Here is a 21,243-nt window from a genome sequence, read left to right as displayed (position 1 = left end):
GAAATTCCACATCAGCAGATTAAAAGCCTTTTTCTTTGAGTGAGCAAAAAAATGTTCAGGCCCAATGAAAAAGTAGGCACAAGTTTGCCATTTATTTAACACAGAGTCAGCTGCAAATGGCATTTGGAATAAATTGGAAAGGGCTAGTGCCAAGTATTTTTGGCACTATATACATATAAACAAATAGACAAAAGTATAAACATGAAATTAACTTGAGAGATCAGATCTGTACATTTCCTGTCTGAGAATTCAAGAGGTTTTGAACAGATCTTCCCTGTCCTTTAGTCATCCATTAAAGAGGTATATCATGAGTGCTGGCAGTCTGTGCTTCCCAACACAATCCTGTCTGGCTGAGATGCCCCAGCTCATGACAGGCTGGCTAGGTCTTTAGGTCCATTCAAATTTTGTCCTATCTTCTAAGCGCATCAATAAGGGAGCCATTTAGCACTGTAGCCTGGGATTAATTTAGGTTGCAAAGTGCACCTGTCACAAAGACAGGCTATTTGGTGCTAATTAAGAAGATGAGATTGCTGAAACACACACCAACTTTATGACTTGAGTTAATACAGATGACTATAATTGAAATAATAGAAAAAACAAATCCATAAGTGTAAGAATAAAAGAAGTGCCGAAGTTTCCTGCATTGTTCATACTTACAGTCTTACACTATGCATACCTACAACCTCGCGGAGACCATTGGAAACAAAGATGGAGGAAACAGTCAGTGGAGCATGCCCCAAGAGGAGATGATGGTTTTGGATGTCACCTCCACTGTCATTCCAGATCTCCCCACTAGGGCTAGGTTTGACAAACTTTTAGACACCTTTCTCCATTCCACCCCCATTCATCTGGGGCCATATCTGATTAAGTCTCAGCCCTTATTCATAGCGAGTATTCCAGGAGACCAGCGATAGGTTCCACCTGTCTACATGTGTTATTTCAGTTGACCATAGTCATATTTCCAACAGGTAAGCCAGCCACTCGCATCAGTCCCTTTCCCAATAGTTTTGGTATGTCAATGTGGTTAACTCTCATTGCAAAAAGCCTCTAAGATGCTACCAGCTGTTTGTGGTTTACCTGTTTACCATAAAATGCATTGCTAAACTGTAACAAGATACACATTACTAAATTTTACAACGTCCAGCCCCAGGACCTCGCTGGGCTGGGCCCCATAGATGGAAACGCTGGGATCAAGCCCACCTCAGGCTCCTGCGTTTCTGTTTACCACACCCCATGCTGCCTTTGGTGTGGGGAAGGTGCAGCTGCCATATATCATTTCATAATCTTTGTTCAAGCAATAATACCATGCTAACAAATGTATGCCTAACATGCCTCAGTAGGCCTCAGCATATTCCAAGCCTCACTTAACATGAATATTCATACTTTACATCCTCCTATTTGCATCTCAGCCATATTGGCTTCACTCACAATTATTAGAAGCACTTTTGCAATACGTATAATGTTTTCACCCCTCAGCTCACAGAGAGTCTTATAAGCTGGCATTATAATTCAGGATCAGGTCATGGGCCTCTGGTCAACCGCACCAATATGGTGGTGGCTTTTATTTTCCAAGCACATGGCAATTTAGGAACTGGATTGAGGCCATTAATTAGTTTCACTGCTAAGCAGGGCCAAATGTGAAAAAGCATCCTCAAGATAAAATGCTCTGCGTGCTATCATTAATCCCTCAGGTCATCCATTCCCCCACAAAACCCAAATTTAAATATGAATATTTATATTTGAATCACTTTCCTTCTTGAGACATAACTTCTGTTCACATTAATGGGAGCTACATGCATCTATCGTGACAACAGAGCCTTAGTGGTCATTAATAAACACACAAAAGAAAGGGAATACAGATTAAAGGCTAAATCTCAGTCTTTAACCCACTAGAAAATGCTCATTTAGCTATTTCAGAAGTCTCAAAATATGGAATAATTTTATGTTATTTGCGTGCTGCAGAATTTATGCATGAAGGGAATGATTCTGGTCTCACACAAACCAGTTTTATCCAGGGCGAATCCACTAACTAGTATTGATTTACACAGAATCAGGCCCATCAAGTTAAAGTAAAGGGCAGAATTTCCTGGGTTTAAAATCAGTTCTTAGTGGTCTATGAACACAGGTTTTTGGTGGTTTATTTATACAGACAGACAGCATCTTTAAATTGACACTTGTGAGATAAATAAGATGAAAATCTAGAAAACAAAGATGATATGGGTAATGGAATACAGAATCTTTTATCTATAGTTTACTAGTTTGAATCCATCTAAAGGATGACGACCTGGCCCAATTGAAGTCAATGAGAATTTTGTCATGGACTTCAGTAGGGCAAGGCTTTCCCCCCAGATGTTATTGACCTAAAGTTGTTACCACCTCATGGCCATTCAGTAGCCAGGTATACACTACTCTTGACGCCAATGTGATCGATGCAGAGCATCGATTTAGTGGGTCTGGTGAAGACATGCTAAGTCGATGAGAGAGCGCTCTCCCATCGACATCTTTAATCCACCTCAACTAGAGGCAGAAGTTATGTCACCAGAGAGCATCTCCCGTCGACATAGCATAGTGCGGACACTGTTGTAAGTCGTACTAAGGCACATCGACTTAAGTGATGTTACTTATGTAACTTAACTAGCGTAACTTAGATCAAATTACAGCATTAGTGTAGCCCAGGCCTCAGTAAAATGATTGACTGGATGAATGAATCCAGTTCTTGATTGACACATTTCCCCATCTTCACTAGGACAGTTGGAAGCTGATCCTGTCAGACCAAGGGCATGGGTATGGGTAGGGCAATGAGATACCCCCTCTCACTGCTCAAAGTGATCCTTCTTACTAATGCAACTCTGATGTTTCCCACATTAAAACTGTTCTATAGATAGAGGACTTAATGTCTAGGACTGTTAATCTGGGTTTTTTAACTGAACAATAAATTTGCCAAGAAAGAAGGAAAGAAGGAAAGAAGTTTTGTACTTTAAAATTAGAGACAAAGGTCATTTAATGCACCTGGGATTGCTATTAAATATTTTCTTAATACATTAAATATATATGTAATCAATGAAGGGCTGATTAAATGCCCATTCAAGTTAATGGGAGTCTTTCCATTCTGCCCTAATTATTAACACACTAGATGGGATCATCAGCGAGCAGGTTTAAAGTGTTGAGTCATCTACAATAGAACCTCAGGAGTTACGAACACCAGAGTTATTAACTGACCGGTCAACCACACCCCTCATTTGGAACCGGAAGTGTGCAATCAGGCAGCAGAAGAGACAAAAAAAAAAGTGCAAATGCAGTACAAGTGTACAGTATAGTACAAGCAAATACAGTGTTAAATGTAAACTACTAAAAAAATAAAGGGAAAGTTTTAAAAAAGATTTCACAAGGGAAGGAAACTGTTTCTGTGCTTGTTTCTTTTAAATTAAGATGGTTAAAAGCATTTTTCTTATGCATAGTAAAGTTTCAAAGCAGTATTAAGTCAATGTTCAGTTGAAAACTTTTCAAAGAACAACCATAATGTTTTGTTCAGAGTTAACGACCATTTCAGAATTACAAACAACCTCCATTCCTGAGGTTCTACTGTATTCTCGGCTGTTCTCAGTGGTGGCAGATGACAGAACAAGGAGCAATGGTCTCAAGTTGCAGTGGGGGAGGTCTAGGATGGATATTAGGAAACACTATTTCACTAGGAGGGTGGTGAAGCATTGGAATGGGTTACCTAAGGGGGTGGTGGAATCTCCATCCTTAAAGGTTTTTAAGGTCTGGCTTGACAGAGCCCTGGCTGGGATGATTTAGTTGGGGTTGGTCCTGCTTTGAGCAAGGGGTTGGACTAGATGACCTCCTGGGGTCTTTTCCAACCCTAATCTATGATTCTATGATATTTACTGTACCTTCCACTCTATCTCCTCCAGCTCACTGAAAACAACCTTTCTTGTGTTTTTATAACACATCTGAACTCAGAGGTGTGTGAAGATGAGAATGAATAGAAAGGAAAGGTTAACCAACAAAAGTATAACTGGGTTCAAAAAAGAATTGTATATGTTCACAGAGGACAGGTCCATCAATGGCTATTAGCCAAGATGGTCAGGGATGCAACCCCATGCTCTGGGTGTCCCTAAGCCTCTGACTGCCAGAAGCTGAGACTGGACAATGGGATGGATCCCTCAATAAATTGCTCGGTTTTGTTTATTCCCTCTGAAGCATCTGGCCCCTGAGCACTGTTGGAAGAGAGGATACTGGTCTAGATGGACAATTTGGTCTGACTCAAAATAGGCATTCTTATGTTCAATACAGTAGTTTACAGAACCGCAGTAATGATTCAGGTTCACTCTCTGGTGATAGGTCTGGTTGGTTCTTATTTTATTTGAACCAGTTTGCCCTTCCCTAGTGCAAGTGTACACGTTCCCATAGCAAAGCATGCAATCACTATGGCCTGGAGCAATAGCTTCTCTCTCTTATCAATCCTGGAAGTAGGTATATGTAGACGAGGTTCTGACCAGAATCAGAAGTGTGAAAACAGCAGGACAAACACAATGGTGTTTTTGGTCCAACAGAAGAGGAAGTTTTAATAATCTTAGAAGAGTGTTTTTTCTTTCAAGATTATTATTAGCCTAATTTTGCAAACTCAGGAAATTTGGATGTGGAGCGACATACTGGAGTATTTGTGTATTTGTGCAAATTACACTGAGGAATCCATAGCGTCACCCTTTCATTTACACTCACTTTCTCCTTTCGTTGTTAATCAAGGACCATTTACCCAGATACCTGGAGGACCTTTGAAAGCATATGCGCCTTTTCCTTAGGGATTATTCATCAGTTTGGGACACAGGGGAATGGGTATGTCCAGCAGCCACAATCTTCTCTGGATCTGAGTACTGTCTGTTTAGCAACTGGAAATTACAAAAAAGTTCCAGTCTCCAACCGCAAGCGAGTGCAGTCCTGTGTGACAGACTTAAAATGGACCTTATGGAATCCATGGACTATAAATGAAAATGAAACGCTGCCTATTTATTGCATAACCATGAAGCAACAATTAATGCAACGCTAATTCTTCCAGTGATGAAGTGCAACAAAGGATAAAAATACTTACTTAAGTGAGGATTGACTGGAGCTGGAAGAAAGACAGAAAAGAACACAATTAGTGTCATTTGAAAGCCTTTTTAAAAGCGGTACTCTACTCATCCTACATCTTCCCCGGGGGGCCGTCTAAGAACACTGATGATTGCATACAGCTAGGGTCAGCACCACAGCCACCGTCCTGCTCTTTAATGATCTAAAGACATCGGCACGGAGTAATGGGAGACAGTCCTCCTTTCCAGGGATGAGCATACTCTTCCACGGCGCACACAGTCAGGCATCAAACCTAGCCCCTCACACCTATTTTAAGGAAGAAAGGTGCTGTCCAGCTAACAGCAGGCTGATGTCCTATTGCTGAAGCCAACACATGATAGAAAATGGGTAAAATTGAGCGTGCAAAGGGTTCACATTAGACTCTGTTCATCCCTTAATGTGCGGCCCTAGCAGTGCACTGGATTACAGGGAACGTCACCTGTAATGAATCCATTCTCATGTGTTTAAAAATGCTGCCATGTGAAATGTCAACAGCCTAAATCACACTTCCCATCTTACATTGGTTCAGGTTTCTTTAAATGCAGGGTGCAAAGGGGAGGGGAGGGTCAGGCTCCCCCCGGCTGCTGACCAGAGCTGGGTGGCACAGCAGCCAGGGCCGGCTCTGGCTTTTTGGCCCCCCCAAGCAAAAAAAAATAAAATAAAAAAAAATGGGGCGGCTGGAGGGAGGCGAGTGGGCGGGAGAGAGAGAGAAGGGGGCGGCCAGCGCTACAGCAGGGGCGCTGCCACGCGGCCCCTCCCACTGCGCCGCCTCCTGCTGCCTGCCACGAGGGCTCTGCTCCGGTCGGCGGGGAGGGAAGGAAGAGGACTGCCCTGCAGGGCGCTCTGGTTCTCCGCGCCGCCGCCCCCTGCAGGGCGGCCGGAGCAGAACAAGAACAACAACAACAACAAAAAGCGGCCGTGCCGCCCTAGGATTGGGCAGAACGCCGCCTCCAACAATCTGCCGCCCCAAGCACCAGCTTGCTCAGCTGGTGCCTGGAGCCGGGCCTGACAGCAGCAGAGCCCCTTCCCGGCAGGCATGATGGAGGGGCAGCCAGGGCAAATTTCAGTGGTGTTGCAACCCTGTGTGCGCCCCCCTCCCACACTTTGCAGTCCTTTAAATGCCATGGGCAACAGGCACCCCCAGCCTCTGGGAGGAGTGGAGCAGGGGGCACTGGGCATCCCAGCCTCCAGGAGGGTTCGGAAGATTGGATCTGGGCTTTTGACGCTTCCTGGGGAAGTGGAGACACAGACGGAGGGTGTGGTCAAGGGCTCCCAGAACTGCCTGGCCCCTCCTGGGATGCTGTCCATCAGCCTGACCATCTCTCGGTGTGAGATCATGGGGTTGGAAGTGGGGCAGGGAGACTGCAGGGCTGAGTGCAGGGGGCAGAGCTCGGGGCTTGGGGGGGAAAGAATGTGGGGCTGGGTGTGGGACAGCAGGAGGAGAGTGTGGAGCTGTGGGTGCAGAGAGGACAGCATGCGTTTTTGGTGCAGAGTCAGCATGAGAGAGCTCGGGGCTGGGGGGAGGGAAGAGTGTTGGGCTGGGGAGAGTTGATAGCTCTGGGCCCCTTCCTTAGAGAAATTCCAGTTGCGTGAAGTTTTATGTCAGAAAAACACGCTGGGAAACAAACAGAACTTGTAGCATTCCCAAAAGCACCCATCTGACTTTCAAACAATAGCAGGGGGAACATACAGAATTTCTTTGTAGTCAAAGACGAAGTAATATAAATAAAGTATTCTATTCTATAAACCAGTACACGCCACTTCTAGGTATATCATTGTTCACTAGTTACATGATATACTTACCTTTAAAACAATAAAGGATTGACAGCTATTGGCCAGGATATTAATAAAATACAGTCTGAAATGCATTATCCCAGTGTCCTCTCTATGATCCTCCAGGTACAATATATGCATATCAGAAAAGGATTATAAACTTGGAAGGTTAAGGCAGTAATTTTATAAAATATTACAGTAATTACTCTGCTAATCCCCACAGATCCAAAGTAGGATGATAAGGCACAGTGATTTTAAGTCTCAGAGAATGGTAGATAAACTTGGTTTCAAGATCTGGTGTGTAATTGCTTTGAACTCCTTTGGATCCATATCCCTTTTCCATCTATAATTCGACAATTCCGCAATGTCGTATTTTTAATGGAGTAGGGATGAAATTCACCCCTGCCGAGAGGGTCAGCACCATGCCTGTGCATCACTGAAGACCTCAAAATAAGGCTGAAGTGGGAATTAGATGGTGCATAGGCCATGTGCTGGCCACGCGCACAGGAGTTATTTAGGAAACAGAGACCTGTTCCTGTAATCATGAGGGATTGTGGTTTAGGCCCGGAATCAGAAAGGAACAATTATCTAAAGAAACACTGCAATCTAATTCTGGCTCCAGACGATGTTTGATGAAACCTTGTAACCCTACTGTACTGTAGATATGCAGATGAAGGCTTTGTTAATAACAGACTTCTACCCAATTATTGCTCCACGTGTTGATACTACTAGTCACCTGCTCTGTTTATGGACATAAACACTTTGCATCTGACCTTCCCTCATGAGTTATATTTAGTTGCAGATTCAACCTGACATTTAAAAAAACCCTCCATTTAGTAGCTCTGCCATTTTATCTCACTTTACCTAAAAGAATGATCTGTGATTTGCCAGAGGAACTTAGTCATTAACTTCCATTAGATAACCTCACAAGCATTTGTTAAAAAAAAAAATTACCTTTCACTCTTCAAGAAACATTCATTTTCTTGTGCTTCTTGAGTGGTTGAACTCAGAATTAGCTGAAATTGCTAGAAACTGCATTTAGTGATGCTTGCTTTGTAATTGTATAGAGAAGCTTTTATAGAGACTATCATTAATGGGTCACCTTGAGCCATGCTAGTCAGACTGCTCAGAGTACAGCACCCAGAACGAAAAGGGCTGGCTGCCAAGCCAGCGTCAGCTCAGACTGATTGACAAAAGCAGAATAACAAATTAAGCTATGGTTAGGCTGAACTTACTTGCACATGGTGAACGGGCAGAAAAGCTCTCTCCTAAGTAATGCAGCAAGTAGCTATAAAACAGAGGCACATGATTCTCAAATTCTCATTTCTGAAAGGTCAGATTGCTGTGTGAACCAGAAGTAGTACGTAAAATTAGCCATGAAAGGAAACTAATGGATGACTGAAGGACTACATTCCTGAGGTTGAGTTTGAACTGTCTAGAAAATCTTTAATGTTCAGAGTTATATCCATTCTTCGGTGAAATCTTCGGTGAGCTTAAACTCAAAAAGGAAGCTTACAAGAAGTGGAAATTTGGATAGCTGTCTAGGGAGGAGTATAAAAATATTGCTAGAGCATGCAAGGGTGTCATCAGGAAGGCCAAGGCACAATTGGAGTTGCAGCTAGCAAGGGATGTGAAGGATAACAAGAAGGGTTTCTACAGGTATGTTAGCAACAAGGTGGTCAGGGAAAGTGTGGGGCCCTTACTGAATGGGGGAGGCAACCTAGTGACAGATGATGTGGAAAAAGCTAATGTACTCAATGCTTTTTTTGCCTCAGTCTTCACGGACAAGGTCAGCTCCCAGACTGCTGCACTGGGCAGCACAGTATAGGGAGGAGGTGACCAGCCTTCAGTGGTGAAAGAACAGGTTAAGGACTATTTAGAAAAGCTGGACATGCACAAGTCCATGGGGCCGGATGCAATGCATCCAAGGGTACTGAGGGAGTTGGCTGATGTGGTTGCAGAGCCATTGACCATTATATTTGCAAATTCATGGCGATTGAGGCAGGTCCCGGACAATTGGAAAAAGGCAAATATAGTGCCCATATTTTAAAAAGGGAAGAAAGAGAACCCGGGGAACTACAGACTGGTCAGCCTCACTTCAGTCTCCAACAAAATCATGGAGAAGGTCCTCAAGGAATCCATTTTGAAGTACTTGAAGGAGAGGAAGGTGATCAGGAACAGTCAACATGGATTCACCAAGGGCAAGTCATGCCTGACCTACCTGACTGCGTCTATGATGAGATAACTGGCTCTGTGATCTTAAACGTCTATGATGAGATAACTGGCTCTGTGGATATGGGGGAAACGGTGGATGTGATATATCTTGACTTTAGCAAAGCTTTTGATATGGTCTCCCACAGTATTCTTGCCAGCAAGTTAAAAAAGTATGGATTAGATGAATGGACTATAAGGTGGATAGAAAGCTGGTTAGATTATCAGGTTCAATGGGTAGTGATCAACGGCTCAATGTCTATTTGGCAGCCGGTATCAAGTGGAGTGCCCCAGGGGTCGGTCGTGGGGCCGGTTTTGTTCAACATCTTTATCAATGATCTGGATGATGGGATTAATTGCACCCTCAACAAGTTCACAGATGACACTAAACTGGGGGAAGAGGAAGCTACGCTGGAGGGTAGGGATAGGGTCCAGAGTGACCTAGACAAATTGGAGGATTGGGCCAAAAGAAATCTGATGAGGTTCAACAAGGACAAGTGCAGAGTCCTGCACTTAGGAAGGAAGAATCACATGCACTGCTACAGGCTGGGGACCGACTGGCTAAGCAGCAGTTCTGCAGAAAAGGACCTGGGGATTATAGTGGACGAGAAGCTAGATACACCTCTACCCCGATATAACGCTGCCCTCGGGAACCAAAAAATCTTACCGCGTTATAGGTGAAACTGCATTATATCGAATTTGCTTTGATCCGCCGGAGTGCACAGTCCCGCCCCTCCGGAGGTCTGCTTTACCGCGTTATATCTGAATTTGTGTTATATCGGGTCGTGTTATATTGGGGTAGAGGTGTATGAATCAGCAGTATGCTCTCGTTGCCAAGAAGGCCAATGGCATATTGGGCTGCATTAGTAGGAGCATTGCCAGCAGATTGAGGGAAGTGATTATTCTCCTATATTCGTCACTGGTGAGGCCTCATCTGGAGTATTGCATCCAGTTTTGGTCCCCACACTATAGAAGGGATGTGGACAAACTGGAGGGAGTCCAGTGGAGGGCAATGAAAATGATTAGGGGGCTGGGGCACATGACTTAAGAGGAGAGGCTGAGGGAACTGGGCTTATTTGGTCTGCAGAATCGGAGAATGAGGGGGGATTTGATAGCAGCCTTCAACTACCTGAAGGGGGGTTCCAAAGCTGATGGAGCTCGGCTGTTCTCAGTGGTGGCAGATGACAGAACAGGAGTAATGGTCTCAAGTTGCAGTGGGGGAGGTCGAGGTTGGATATTAGGAAAAAACTATTTCACTAGGAGGGTGGTGAAGCACTGGAATGGGTTACCTAAGGAGGTGGTGGAATCTCCTTCCTTAGAGGCTTTTAAGGCCCAGCTTGACAAAGCCCTGGCTGGGATGATTTTGTTGGTGTTGGTCCTGCTTTGAGCAGGGGTTGGACTAGATGACCTCCTGAGGTCTCTTCCTACCCTAATATTCTATGATTCTGTGATTCTAGTCAGTTCATCCTGACTCTAGCTGATCTGACTGTTTTATAGAGAAAGCGTTCTCAGAACAGAAAGAATTGTTATAAAGCTATTGGACTCTGCTGGATCCACTTTGTCTGTTCTGTTAGCTTTTTACCTCAGGCACGTGGGGCATGAACCACACTTTAATTTCGAGACCTTATTTCTGGTAATCCTTGTCCATGTAGATTGCACCACACAAACCTTGGCAGAGAGCTCTGTTATGCTCTTAACTTTTATTCTTAGTAAAAAAAAAAAAAAGAATCCCTTTCATGTTCAATGGGCAATTTTCTCTCATTATAAAACCTATTTAAATTTACCACAAATTCTTCCAAAATTGAAAACTTGATTAAGGAACAATTGAGGTGCCCTTATGTGCTAGTCCATAACATTACACTCATTGCCAGGGGATGTTGTGAAGACAAAGTATAATTGAATTTAAAAAAGAACCGGATAAGTTCATGGAGGACAGGTCCATCAATGGCTACTAGCCAAGATGGTCAGGGATGCCACCCCATGCTCAATCAATTGCCCTGTTCTGCTCATTGCCTCTGACTCACCTGGCATTGGCTACTCTCGGAAGACAGTTTACTGGGCTAGATGGACCATTGGTCTGACCCAGTATGGCTGTTCTTAGACATCTCATTAAAAAAACAAACAATAATTTTGGACGTCAATAGCTAAGGTTAAATATACTATATTGTCAGTTGCCTGATTATATTTTTTATTACTGGTATGATAATTAGAGTTTGGTGGGAAACAGTTTCCCCATCCTATGAAAATTTTTGAGATATTGAAAAAAATGTCCATCCAAAACTAGGACAAAAAGTCTAAATCTTCAAAATTTTTGTAAACCAAAAATCTGAACCAAGTTTTGGTTCATGTTAATCAAAATGTTTGGTTTTGATTCTGACCTCTCTCTCTCTCTTTTTTAAACATTTTTTAGTCTAAATTTACTAAATTTTTAAAATGAAAAGTTGTTTCAACTCAAACCTCCAAAACTTCCCAATTTGAAAATGTGGAAATGAGATTTTACCCAATAACTTTTCCAGTAGGGACATTCATTGAAATGGATCCTGTTCTGCAAAAAGGTTTGTTTTTTTTGGTGACAAACTGGCATTTTTCAGTGAAAAAATGGTTTGTTGAAAATTTCCTGATCAGCTCTTATTACAATAGTGCATAAAGGCCCCAATCAAGATCAGGAATATTAGGCAATATATATACACATGGTTAGAGAGAGCCCTTGCTCCAAAGAACATGCAATCTAAATCAGAAAGACAAACAAAAAGAGAAAGGAAATATTAAGCCAATTATCCTAAGAGACACAAAAGAAACCAGTCATGGCTGATGATCTGGCCTATTAATTGTGACACCTAACTTAACATGCTGTTTTTAACACACACCCGTGTACTGGAATTTTCTGTTTGCGCACCCCAAAAAGGGCCTTAATTTTGTGCTTTGGTGCTGCTCTCTAATCTTCTTATATAAGGTCCCAATCCTGCAACTGGATCCATGAGGCTGGATCTTTGTACCCATTTGGGGTCTGATCTGACCTCAGGATCAAGGTGTGTAATAGCGATATACGTTTCTAACCTACAGAAAAGTCGCTATTTTTAAAAGAAATAACATTTAGCCTATGAAAATGTAAGTGTTGGAGTAGTAATTGACAGCCTCCTATGGCAGACCATTCTTGTTCTGTACAGGTGTATCAGGAGTCCCCTTCTATATACTGTGAAGAAACACTGCCCATTGCTTTTGGAGTGGTAGGAAGCAGTTCAGTTTGCAACTTTAATTGCTGCTTAAGAATTCATTTATTTTTTATAGAGGAAGATCTATAAAGAAAATGTGTGTTCAGATTTGAAATGGAGTAACTGAACATTCAGAGATTTTATAGTTGCCTTTTACCATACCAGCCTACATGGATTTACGTGAAATGATGATGATGATTTTTAAAATTGTTACTACAAGACATATTTGTACTGCACTAGCCTACACAGTCGATTAGTGCTATTTAAATTGACGTGATTGTGTTTACTTGGTGAACTGAATGTTCTCTTGCAGAATAATATATGCATCTAATAAGTGATTTGTCAAGTTTTTAGCTGACTGTAATCATGATGTCATTCATACTATGCTGATTTTTCCTTTCTCCATGCCACAGTGGAGAGAAGGTAGAAAACCAAGCATGTGTACACACTTTTGATTGATAGTATCCAGGTACTAGTGTGTTTTTCCCATTTTTGTCTACCCCCAAAAGTATGGGTTAGGAGGGGAAGATATTTTTAAAAAAACACTTTACTGAGATTTTCCTAATTATACAGTTTCCACATTTCAGACATTCATTCAAACAGCTCCTAACAGATAAGCTCATTGAAAGTTGCATGTGTTTGTATCTGAGAAATGTAAATGTTAATCTGCAGTGGCTGGTTTCATTCACGCTATGCTGTGCTCTGGAACACTCCCATATTAGATTAACTTCATACTACTTGATAGTAAAGATAGAAGTCACCGGAATATGTTCAAATTCCAATGCATTCATTATAGCCACGAAGAACTGTGACACATCTTGTGCATTTGTATATGAAATGCAGATTTTTCACTATTTAATATTTTAAATGGTAAAAGGCAACAAGAAATGCCACAACATCAACAAATATAAACATGAAAAATATTAATCTCAATATATTTCCATACAGTTATTCCAGTTGTTCACCAATGAACTTGCTGATGGGTATATCTTTCAATAGCAAATTCACTGATGGTGCTAGCTTTCAAGACCAGAGATCCAACTCATAATGAGAAAATTTCATCTCTAAAAATGACGTTATACTTCATTGCCTGAAGACCTGTACAAATGTGTGGATTCGGGAGTTATAAAGCAGCTGAGAAACTGCGGGTGGAAATTTTATGATGAACTGCATTATTTTGAGTGGGAATATTTTGAAAACCCAGGTAAATTATGATCACCTAGCATATAATACTCTTTGGGCTAGATCTCCAGCTCGTGCAAACCAGCATAGCTTCACTAAGGGCTGGCCTTCACTACGGGGAGATCGACACTACTGCAATCAATGCAGCAGGGATCAATTTGGCAGGGCTAGTGAAGACCCGCTAAATCGACAGCAGAGCACTCTCTGGTCGACCCCTGTACTCCAACTCTCTGAGTAAGGGAAGTCGACTGGAGAGCATCTCCTTCAATGCAGTGCGGTGGAGACACTGGGGTAAGTCGAGCTAAGGTACGTCGACTCCACCTACATTATTCATGTAGCTGGAGTGGCGTAACTTAGGTCGACTTACCCCTGTAGTGAAGACAAGCCAGTGGTGGTATGTCTATTTGCATTAGTTGAAGATTTGGCCCTTCAATCCCCAATTTACTACAAATCTCTTAAAAAATCCTTATTCTAGCCTAAGTCAAGCATACCTATTTAAAGACAGATCAGATGCTTCAATAAAAATTTAGAGGGGGTTGAAAATAGGGCTTTTTAAAGCAAACCTGATGCAAGCCTTACCTGTGGAATGACTACCACCACTTGATAATAAAATACAGACATTTTGAAGCCGTCAGGAGATTGAACCGCACAAAAGCACACGTTTGTTTACAGTTTTAAGGCTCTGGGAATGGAAAAGAATGCTTGTAAAGAATGCTAGAGATGTGCATAGTACAGGTGAGTATTATGAAAGAATCTGGCAATATACCTCAGTCCTGGGACTTGCAATATCTTAGGGATTCCAACCCTGAGTTTTCCTTTGAGCAGATAATACTGTGTGTGTTAAATTGTGCGATATATTGAAAAGCTTTGCAAAATGGGGCTTTATGGTCAAGCTACCAAGGTAATTTGCACTTGTAACCTAAGATAGGATTGGATTTAGGTGGAAGGAAGGAAAGTTGGTGCACTAACCCAGCAGGTTCCTGGTTTAAGTCAATGGGAACTGAGGGCTATTGGACTCTTGTAGGATCCCGGCCCTGTTCCCAGTAAACGATGCATTTAAAATCAGTCTGTTCTGTTTTTACTTTTCTGTAGTTCCTGACGGCTTTTTAACCAGTGCGAAACCACAGAATTATAGTTACTCTGCCTCTGAAACAACATACTGTGTGTGCAAACTGGTCTTATTATTTTCATGCACGTCTTTTAATTTTTATGAAATTTCATATTTTAACTCTTTTCTGGTAGCCAGAAGTCTGCTACCTCTGCCAGAAGCACTGAGAGGAAATCAATTTATATAACTCATGAGGCCACAGAAGCAAAAGACATGATGAAAATTGATTGTTGATTCTTGAAAACTTTCCAATAACTCTTAAAGGGCGAAATTGGCTCCATGCGGAGCCAACACACAGACAATACAGGGGATGGATCACTTGATGGATCAGCTGTTCTGTTCATTCCTTCTGGGGCACCTGGCATTGGCCACTGTCGGAAGACAGGATACTGGGCTAGATGGACCTTTGGTCTGACCCAGTATGGCCGTTCTTATGTTCTTATGATACACTATGTAAACCCAACTTAAGCCCCCAAAGTAGGATTTAAGTTGTGCACTGCCCTTCAGTTCCCCCTCTGTACATCTGTAGGGTTCAGCTCCGTTCAAAGAAAGATGCAGCAAACAGCTCTAGCATCTCTATTAGAATGAGTCCGGTCTGCATTTTATCCTGGATAAAATAAAAAGTGAGTAAAATATAATTAGCCTGATGATAAATATATACTATCCTAAGAGATGTAGGTTACCAATAATAGAGCTCACAATGGAATACTAATATATTAGTGTGAGAATTAAACCTACAGTATGTTTCAATAAGACATGTCCAAAGAGATGATGTGAGAAACATAGGGCTGGCACTTCTGGAATCCAGGATATGTTCCTCATGGAGACAGAATGCAACTCAACACACACTTGATTAAAAGTATATTGAAAATCTGACGATTCCAATGCTTCGCTGTTTGGCCAGATGCCCCAAAGAACAAACATTTGCAGAGAAAAGAGGTTTGCAAATAGTTACCTTAATTGTCCTTTCTAGCCACGTTCCCTCTGCTTTTATTTTAATTCCTGGATAAATATTTACGGTTTATCATCTACATTTATGTGGACTTGCTGCTGTGAAATGCATCCTGTCAGCCTGTTAACAACATTTCTAGGAATCAAGCATTTTGAGGTTCGAAATATAAAACTCTACACTGGGATAAATGTGTGAGATCTCATTATTTTATGGCTGAATCTATAACACCTGGACAATAAAGCTTTACAATAGGTGTGCCGAGACAATAGTTCTGATAACGATGCTCAGACACACCCCGTGTTTGAAGTGCATGAAGGTTAACTATCTCGAGTTCTACTTTAAGAGAAAGCAGCTTGAGATTTATCCTGTTGATTTGCAGCCTATTCATGATCTTTAAAACTGCAAAGTTGCAGGTACCAGCATCAATAGCGCTGAACCGTGCTCCAAAACTAACGTTCCCATCTTGTGTATAATGCAAACTGCTTGTTTTCTGCTGGGTGGTTTGATTTTGCAGCAGGTACCTGATCAGCACATTTGAAATGCGTGGGTATTTCATTCAAATGTGTATTAGTGACAGATCTGAGAACAAAATTCCCTCCAGCAGAAACATGCCCTTTCTGTTGAAGGAAGGAGGTGTTTCTGCCAGTGCAGGGCTAGACACTTCAATTGACTTAATAAGTCAGCAAAATCCTGAATTCAGCAAGTGACCTTGTGGGGCGTGTGAGTGTGTATGCCTCTAGCACACTGCCACAGCTTATACTTGAAACAATCTGTTGTGCTTCACAGGCCACAAGCACTGCCAGATGAGCCAAAGGAGAGATGAGCTAACCACCCAGAAGTTGGATGCTGCTCTTTGCATCTGTAAGGAAGAGAAAGGATGATCCAGGAGTTAAGCTGCTAGCCTGGGACTCAGGAGACCTAAGGGACCTAAGCACCTGCTTTGGTTAGTTCATACGTTTGGACACAAATACATTGCTCAGACAACTACTTTCTGCAAAATGCAAAACCCCTAAGCTTGGCTCATCTTGTCTGCAGGAAGAACAGGAGTACTTGTGGCACCTTAGAGACTAACAAATTTATTAGAGCATAAACTTTCGGGGTAACTGTCCGGAAATGGAAAGTACAAATATGTGCCTGTGGAATCAATATTTTTGATTGTCTCATCTCATTTTTTTTTTGTTGATATTAACACACTAAACTAAATTATTTGCATTGGGATTGAGCATGGCGGAGCTAATGATTGATCATGAATAATTTATTTGAGAAATGTAGCCTATTTTTCTTTTCGTGAATTGTGCACAAGCTGCTTACAATTTCCTCAGTTCTATTCATTATTCAAAATTATTTGACAAATAATTTCTGGGAGTAATCCTTGGTCTGCAGAGTGCCTCTGAGCCATCTATTATAGTTGTTATCCAAAATCGAGCTCCTCAAGTTTTTATATAGCACTGGTCATTGTGCTAGCTAGCTGCCAGAGTGTCTAGGAATTATGTTACTTAGTTTTGACTCGACATGCCATCTGTTTCCTGTTTGGACGAGGGTACCACAGAATCAGGTTTCTAATGCTAACGCTTGCATTTCCAAACTTTAAAATTCCCTTGCTACAAAGATCCTCCAATACGTGCTTAAATTTACTTCATTTTTTTCAGTTAAAAATCCTTCCAGTCATTGGGCCAGGTCCTCAGCTGGTATTATTTTGCCCCAGCTCCACTGACTTCAGTAGAAATACCCCACATGGGCATATGGTCCTTTCATTATGATATTTACAGAATGTGAACACAAAAGGGAAACAAACAGGAAAAGAGAATTCAATTCATTAAGCAAATATTCACAACAATTAAGGTTTTTGTGCAGCTCTAGGAGTCAAATGTTGGAAATATTTGGAGATTTCTGTAGAACAAAGGCTATAGCAATCCAAAGATTCATGTGAGCAGCCTTCTGTGCCCACATGGCATCTGGGGGTCATTGTGGGAAGACGCTTGCACTTGCCCTGAACTAGAGCTCGTCAGAATATTGTGGTTGAAACATTTTGTGCGAAAACGAAGCTGTTTTCATCAAAACTGAAATGTTTTAAAAAATGTCAAATCTGACAAAATTTTGTTTAGAAAAAGTTCCAAAATGAAGTGTTTTGATATTTTCCCAAAGGAATGTTTAAATTTTGTTTTGAAACAACTTTTTGAAATGAACTTCATTGTTTTTATATAAAAAAAAGTTTTAAAAGGTTGAAAATGGAATAAAGTATCTAGATTTTACCTAAACAAAATGTTTTAATCTACTCAAAATGTTTTTTTTCTGAATTGTGTTTCAGAAGAAATTTCAATTTTTTTTTTTTTGGCTTTATTCCATTTTGGAATGGAAAAAAAATGGAGACTATGGAATTTCCTGGGAAATCGAAAATCCTGTCGCTGCCCAGCTCTACACAGAGCAGCAAGCTTCATGCAGGCACAAGGGTCTGCCTGTGACAATCTGATTGCTGGACTGGGGCCTTAGACATAATTCTACCTATTTGTTCAATTTCATAGTGTCATAGAAATGTAGGACTGGACATGACCTTGAGAGGTCATTGTCCAGGCCCCTGTGCTGAGGCAGGACTAAGGAAACCTAGGCCATGCCTGTCAGATGTTTGTCCAATCTGTTCTTAAAATCTTCTAATGACAGGGATTCCTTTGGAAGCCTATCCTTATAGTTAGAAAGCTTTTCATAGTATCTAACCTAAATCTACCTTGATGCAGATTTAGCTGATCGGTACTTGTCCTACCCTCCATGGACATGGACAACAACTGATCACCATCCTCTTTATCACAGCCTTTAAAATATTTGAAGACTGTTACCAGGTTCCCCCCAGTCTTCTTTTCTCAGGACTAAACCTGACCAGTTTTGTTTGTTTGTTTATTTGTCTGTTTAAGCTTTTCCTCACAGGTCAGGTTTTCTAAACCTTTTATTGTTTTTGTTGCTCTCCTTTGGATTCTCTCTAATTTGACCACACCTTTCCCAAGTGTGGCACCTAGGAGTGGTTACAATGCTCCAACTGAGGCCTCACCAGTGCCAAGCAGAGCAGGACAGTTACCTTCTGTGTCTTACCTACAACACTCCTGTTAATACACCCCAGGATAAGATTACTTTTTCACAACTGCATCGCATTGTTGACTCGTATTCAATTTGTGATCCATTATAACCCCAGACCTTTTTTAGCTGTACTACTGCCTAGTTCACCATTGTGTATCTGTGCATTTGATTTTTTTTCTTCCTAAGTGTAGTACTTTGCATGTGTCTTTATTGAATTTCACCTTGTTTATTTCAGACCAATTCATCAATTTGTCAAGGTCATTTTGAATTCTAATCCTGTCCTTCTAAGTGCTAGCAACCCCTCCCGGGTTAATGACATCTGCAAATTTTAAAGGTATCCTTTGCATTCCATTATCCAAGGTATTAATGAAAATATTGAACAGTACTGGACCCAGAACAGACCCCTGCAAGACCCCACTAGATATATTCCATCAGTTTGGCATCGAACTATTGATAATTACTCTATGAGCATGATTATGCATCTTACAGTGACAGCAACTAAAGTTTGCTCTTAACTGCACATTACAAGTTACATTAAACTGTGTGACCCATATTCGAATATGTCTCCTGTTACCATAACATCTCCTTACCACTATATTTGATGACACGAATGGTTGAATCTCCCTCCCCAAATCTGGTGATGGGAGTTAGGCGGACTTCATAGGCCTCTGGCTTGATCAGCTCAGTCAGGTTGTATGTAATTAACTCTCCTTTCTGAATGTTTCCGTTTACTGTGATCTCCTGTTCCCACCAACGCTGTTGTCCAGCCTGAAATCAGAAGAATCATGGAAAGATTGGAGCTTTTGGCACAAACTGCCACCCTTTCATTCTGGAAATGGAGCACAGGGGTCTGCAGAACCGCTGCGCTGGTTGTACATTTCATCATTTGCTTGATTAGCTCTAGATAAGAACACAAAATCGTTCGTATGCCACCTAACACATAAAAGCCCCATTTTTTATAACTAATGGATCACTTAATTGAGGTTGCAGAGATAACTGGCCTTAAAACCACAATTCCTGACCTCTGCAATCTGCGGGCAAATAAGTTATTTCCATTCTCACCTGCCTTTCCTATGCATCAAACTCCTCATTGCATTCTTTGTTGTAGCACATCTGCTCCTATCAAACATCACATAACTACAGGTCTTTCAGAGTAACATGAAAGCAACCAAGCATTTTCAGTTTTTCATCTTAAAAAGTTTCTAACACATCAGGGAAAAAACTAAGGGCCAGAGTTTTAAAAGAAATTAGTTGCCTAAAACTGCAGATAGGTGTGTAGATGCTTTTGAAAATCCCACTAGCACCTCTTTGCATCTTTAGGCAGCTAGATACCTTTGAAATTCTGGCCTTCAGTTCTAGATTCAACTGAGAGAATCAATTAGGTTTAAGAATGTTTAAAATGTGCCCTCTTTTAAAAATCTGCTGTCCAGCTGATGCACTCAAAGGTCCCAAATTTGTGGGTACTTATAGTCCTTGATGTCCATTCACAGTGTGGCTGTATCCTGAAAAGAGACTACGTATGAAGGCACCTTTGTGCCTGGTAGACCTGCTCCCAATGTGTATTTAGAATCACACCAGCCAACTGCAGTGAGAAAAGTAAGTGCTTTCGCCTAGAACTGCTTAGACATTTTCTGATGAAACTCAGTTTTGTTGCAAAGTTCCAATCTGATAGAGTCAAATGTTCTGCTGAATCTATTACAGGCATGAAAAAACATTCTGCAAAACACAGGCAAGTTTCCCTGCCTCGCTCCCAGCTCCAGGGGATGGAGTGGAACGAACCAGGTGCTCTGCCTTCTCACTTCCCCCTAAGCTCCAGGGGATGGACAATGCCTCTCCAGTTCCTGGAGCTGTGGGGGTGGCATGGAGGTAGAGCGCCTGAGGGCAGCTGAAAATTTCTGTTTCTGGTCTCCTGAAACGGAGTTTTTCCTGAAACCCCTTTCCGTGAATATTTTGCCTTTTTAACGCTTTGTCCCTGCTTCAGGATGAAACCTTTATTCAAAAACATGAACATTTTTGAGGAAATGGATTCCCTCTTTTAGGCCAGCTCTCCTTACTCCTTTTCTGCTTGCAGAGCTCTCAGCCATGGCAGAGTGAGCTGAGGTCCACTCCTCCTCGTCAAGGACATTGCTCCTTCAGGCCTAGCCAGGTGCCCCTCTGCATCCCCATTCACGGCAATGAGGTTACCCATGTGTCACCTGGGGCAGAACTGAAGATAATGAGAAGGTACAGGAGTAACACAGCGCAGTATGGCTCCCAGTGCTTTACCACTTTGTCGCTGAGTAAGAAGGGAATCACCCAGCTTGATTCTCAGAGCTCAGACTGAGTTTGCAGAGTCAGCCATTAGAAGGAAATGTCATTTAGTTGTACAGTGAGCACATTTGACATGGAAATCATTGAGAGACAATTACATGACCCCAGGATGTCACACTTCACAGTAGAATTACACCATAAGTCAACAGGAGTTGAGGACCCTCGGCACTGCATAGGAACAGACTCCACAATTATTAACAGCCCTACTCACCTCAGAAAGGATGGATGGATTGAAAAGAACAATGAAATGTCAATATGAAGCAAATAAGGAGGAGTTGTGTATATTTACACTTCATAGAGTGTACAGGATTTTCAAC

The 21,243-nt window shown here is 41.8% G+C and overlaps 1 protein-coding gene across 3 annotated transcripts in view; it reads right to left on the bottom strand.

Annotated features, from left to right (window-relative positions):
• MDGA2 (MAM domain containing glycosylphosphatidylinositol anchor 2) overlaps nucleotides 1-21,243 on the bottom strand; it is a 615,965-nt gene that overhangs the window by 26,670 nt on the left and 568,052 nt on the right. For all 3 annotated transcript variants that reach the window (XM_054027277.1, XM_054027279.1, XM_054027276.1), the window contains 2 exons: nucleotides 19,207-19,384; nucleotides 5,093-5,113 (listed from right to left, as the gene is read on the bottom strand). In XM_054027277.1, coding sequence (XP_053883252.1) covers nucleotides 5,093-5,113; nucleotides 19,207-19,384 — 199 coding nt within the window. The remainder of the gene's footprint in view (nucleotides 1-5,092; nucleotides 5,114-19,206; nucleotides 19,385-21,243) is intronic.

Source organism: Malaclemys terrapin, chromosome 4 (assembly GCF_027887155.1).
Source record: "Malaclemys terrapin pileata isolate rMalTer1 chromosome 4, rMalTer1.hap1, whole genome shotgun sequence".
Lineage (NCBI taxonomy): Eukaryota > Metazoa > Chordata > Testudines > Emydidae > Malaclemys > Malaclemys terrapin.
Note: the sequence above shows the minus strand (reverse complement) of the source record. Positions and strands in the feature narration are given on the sequence as shown.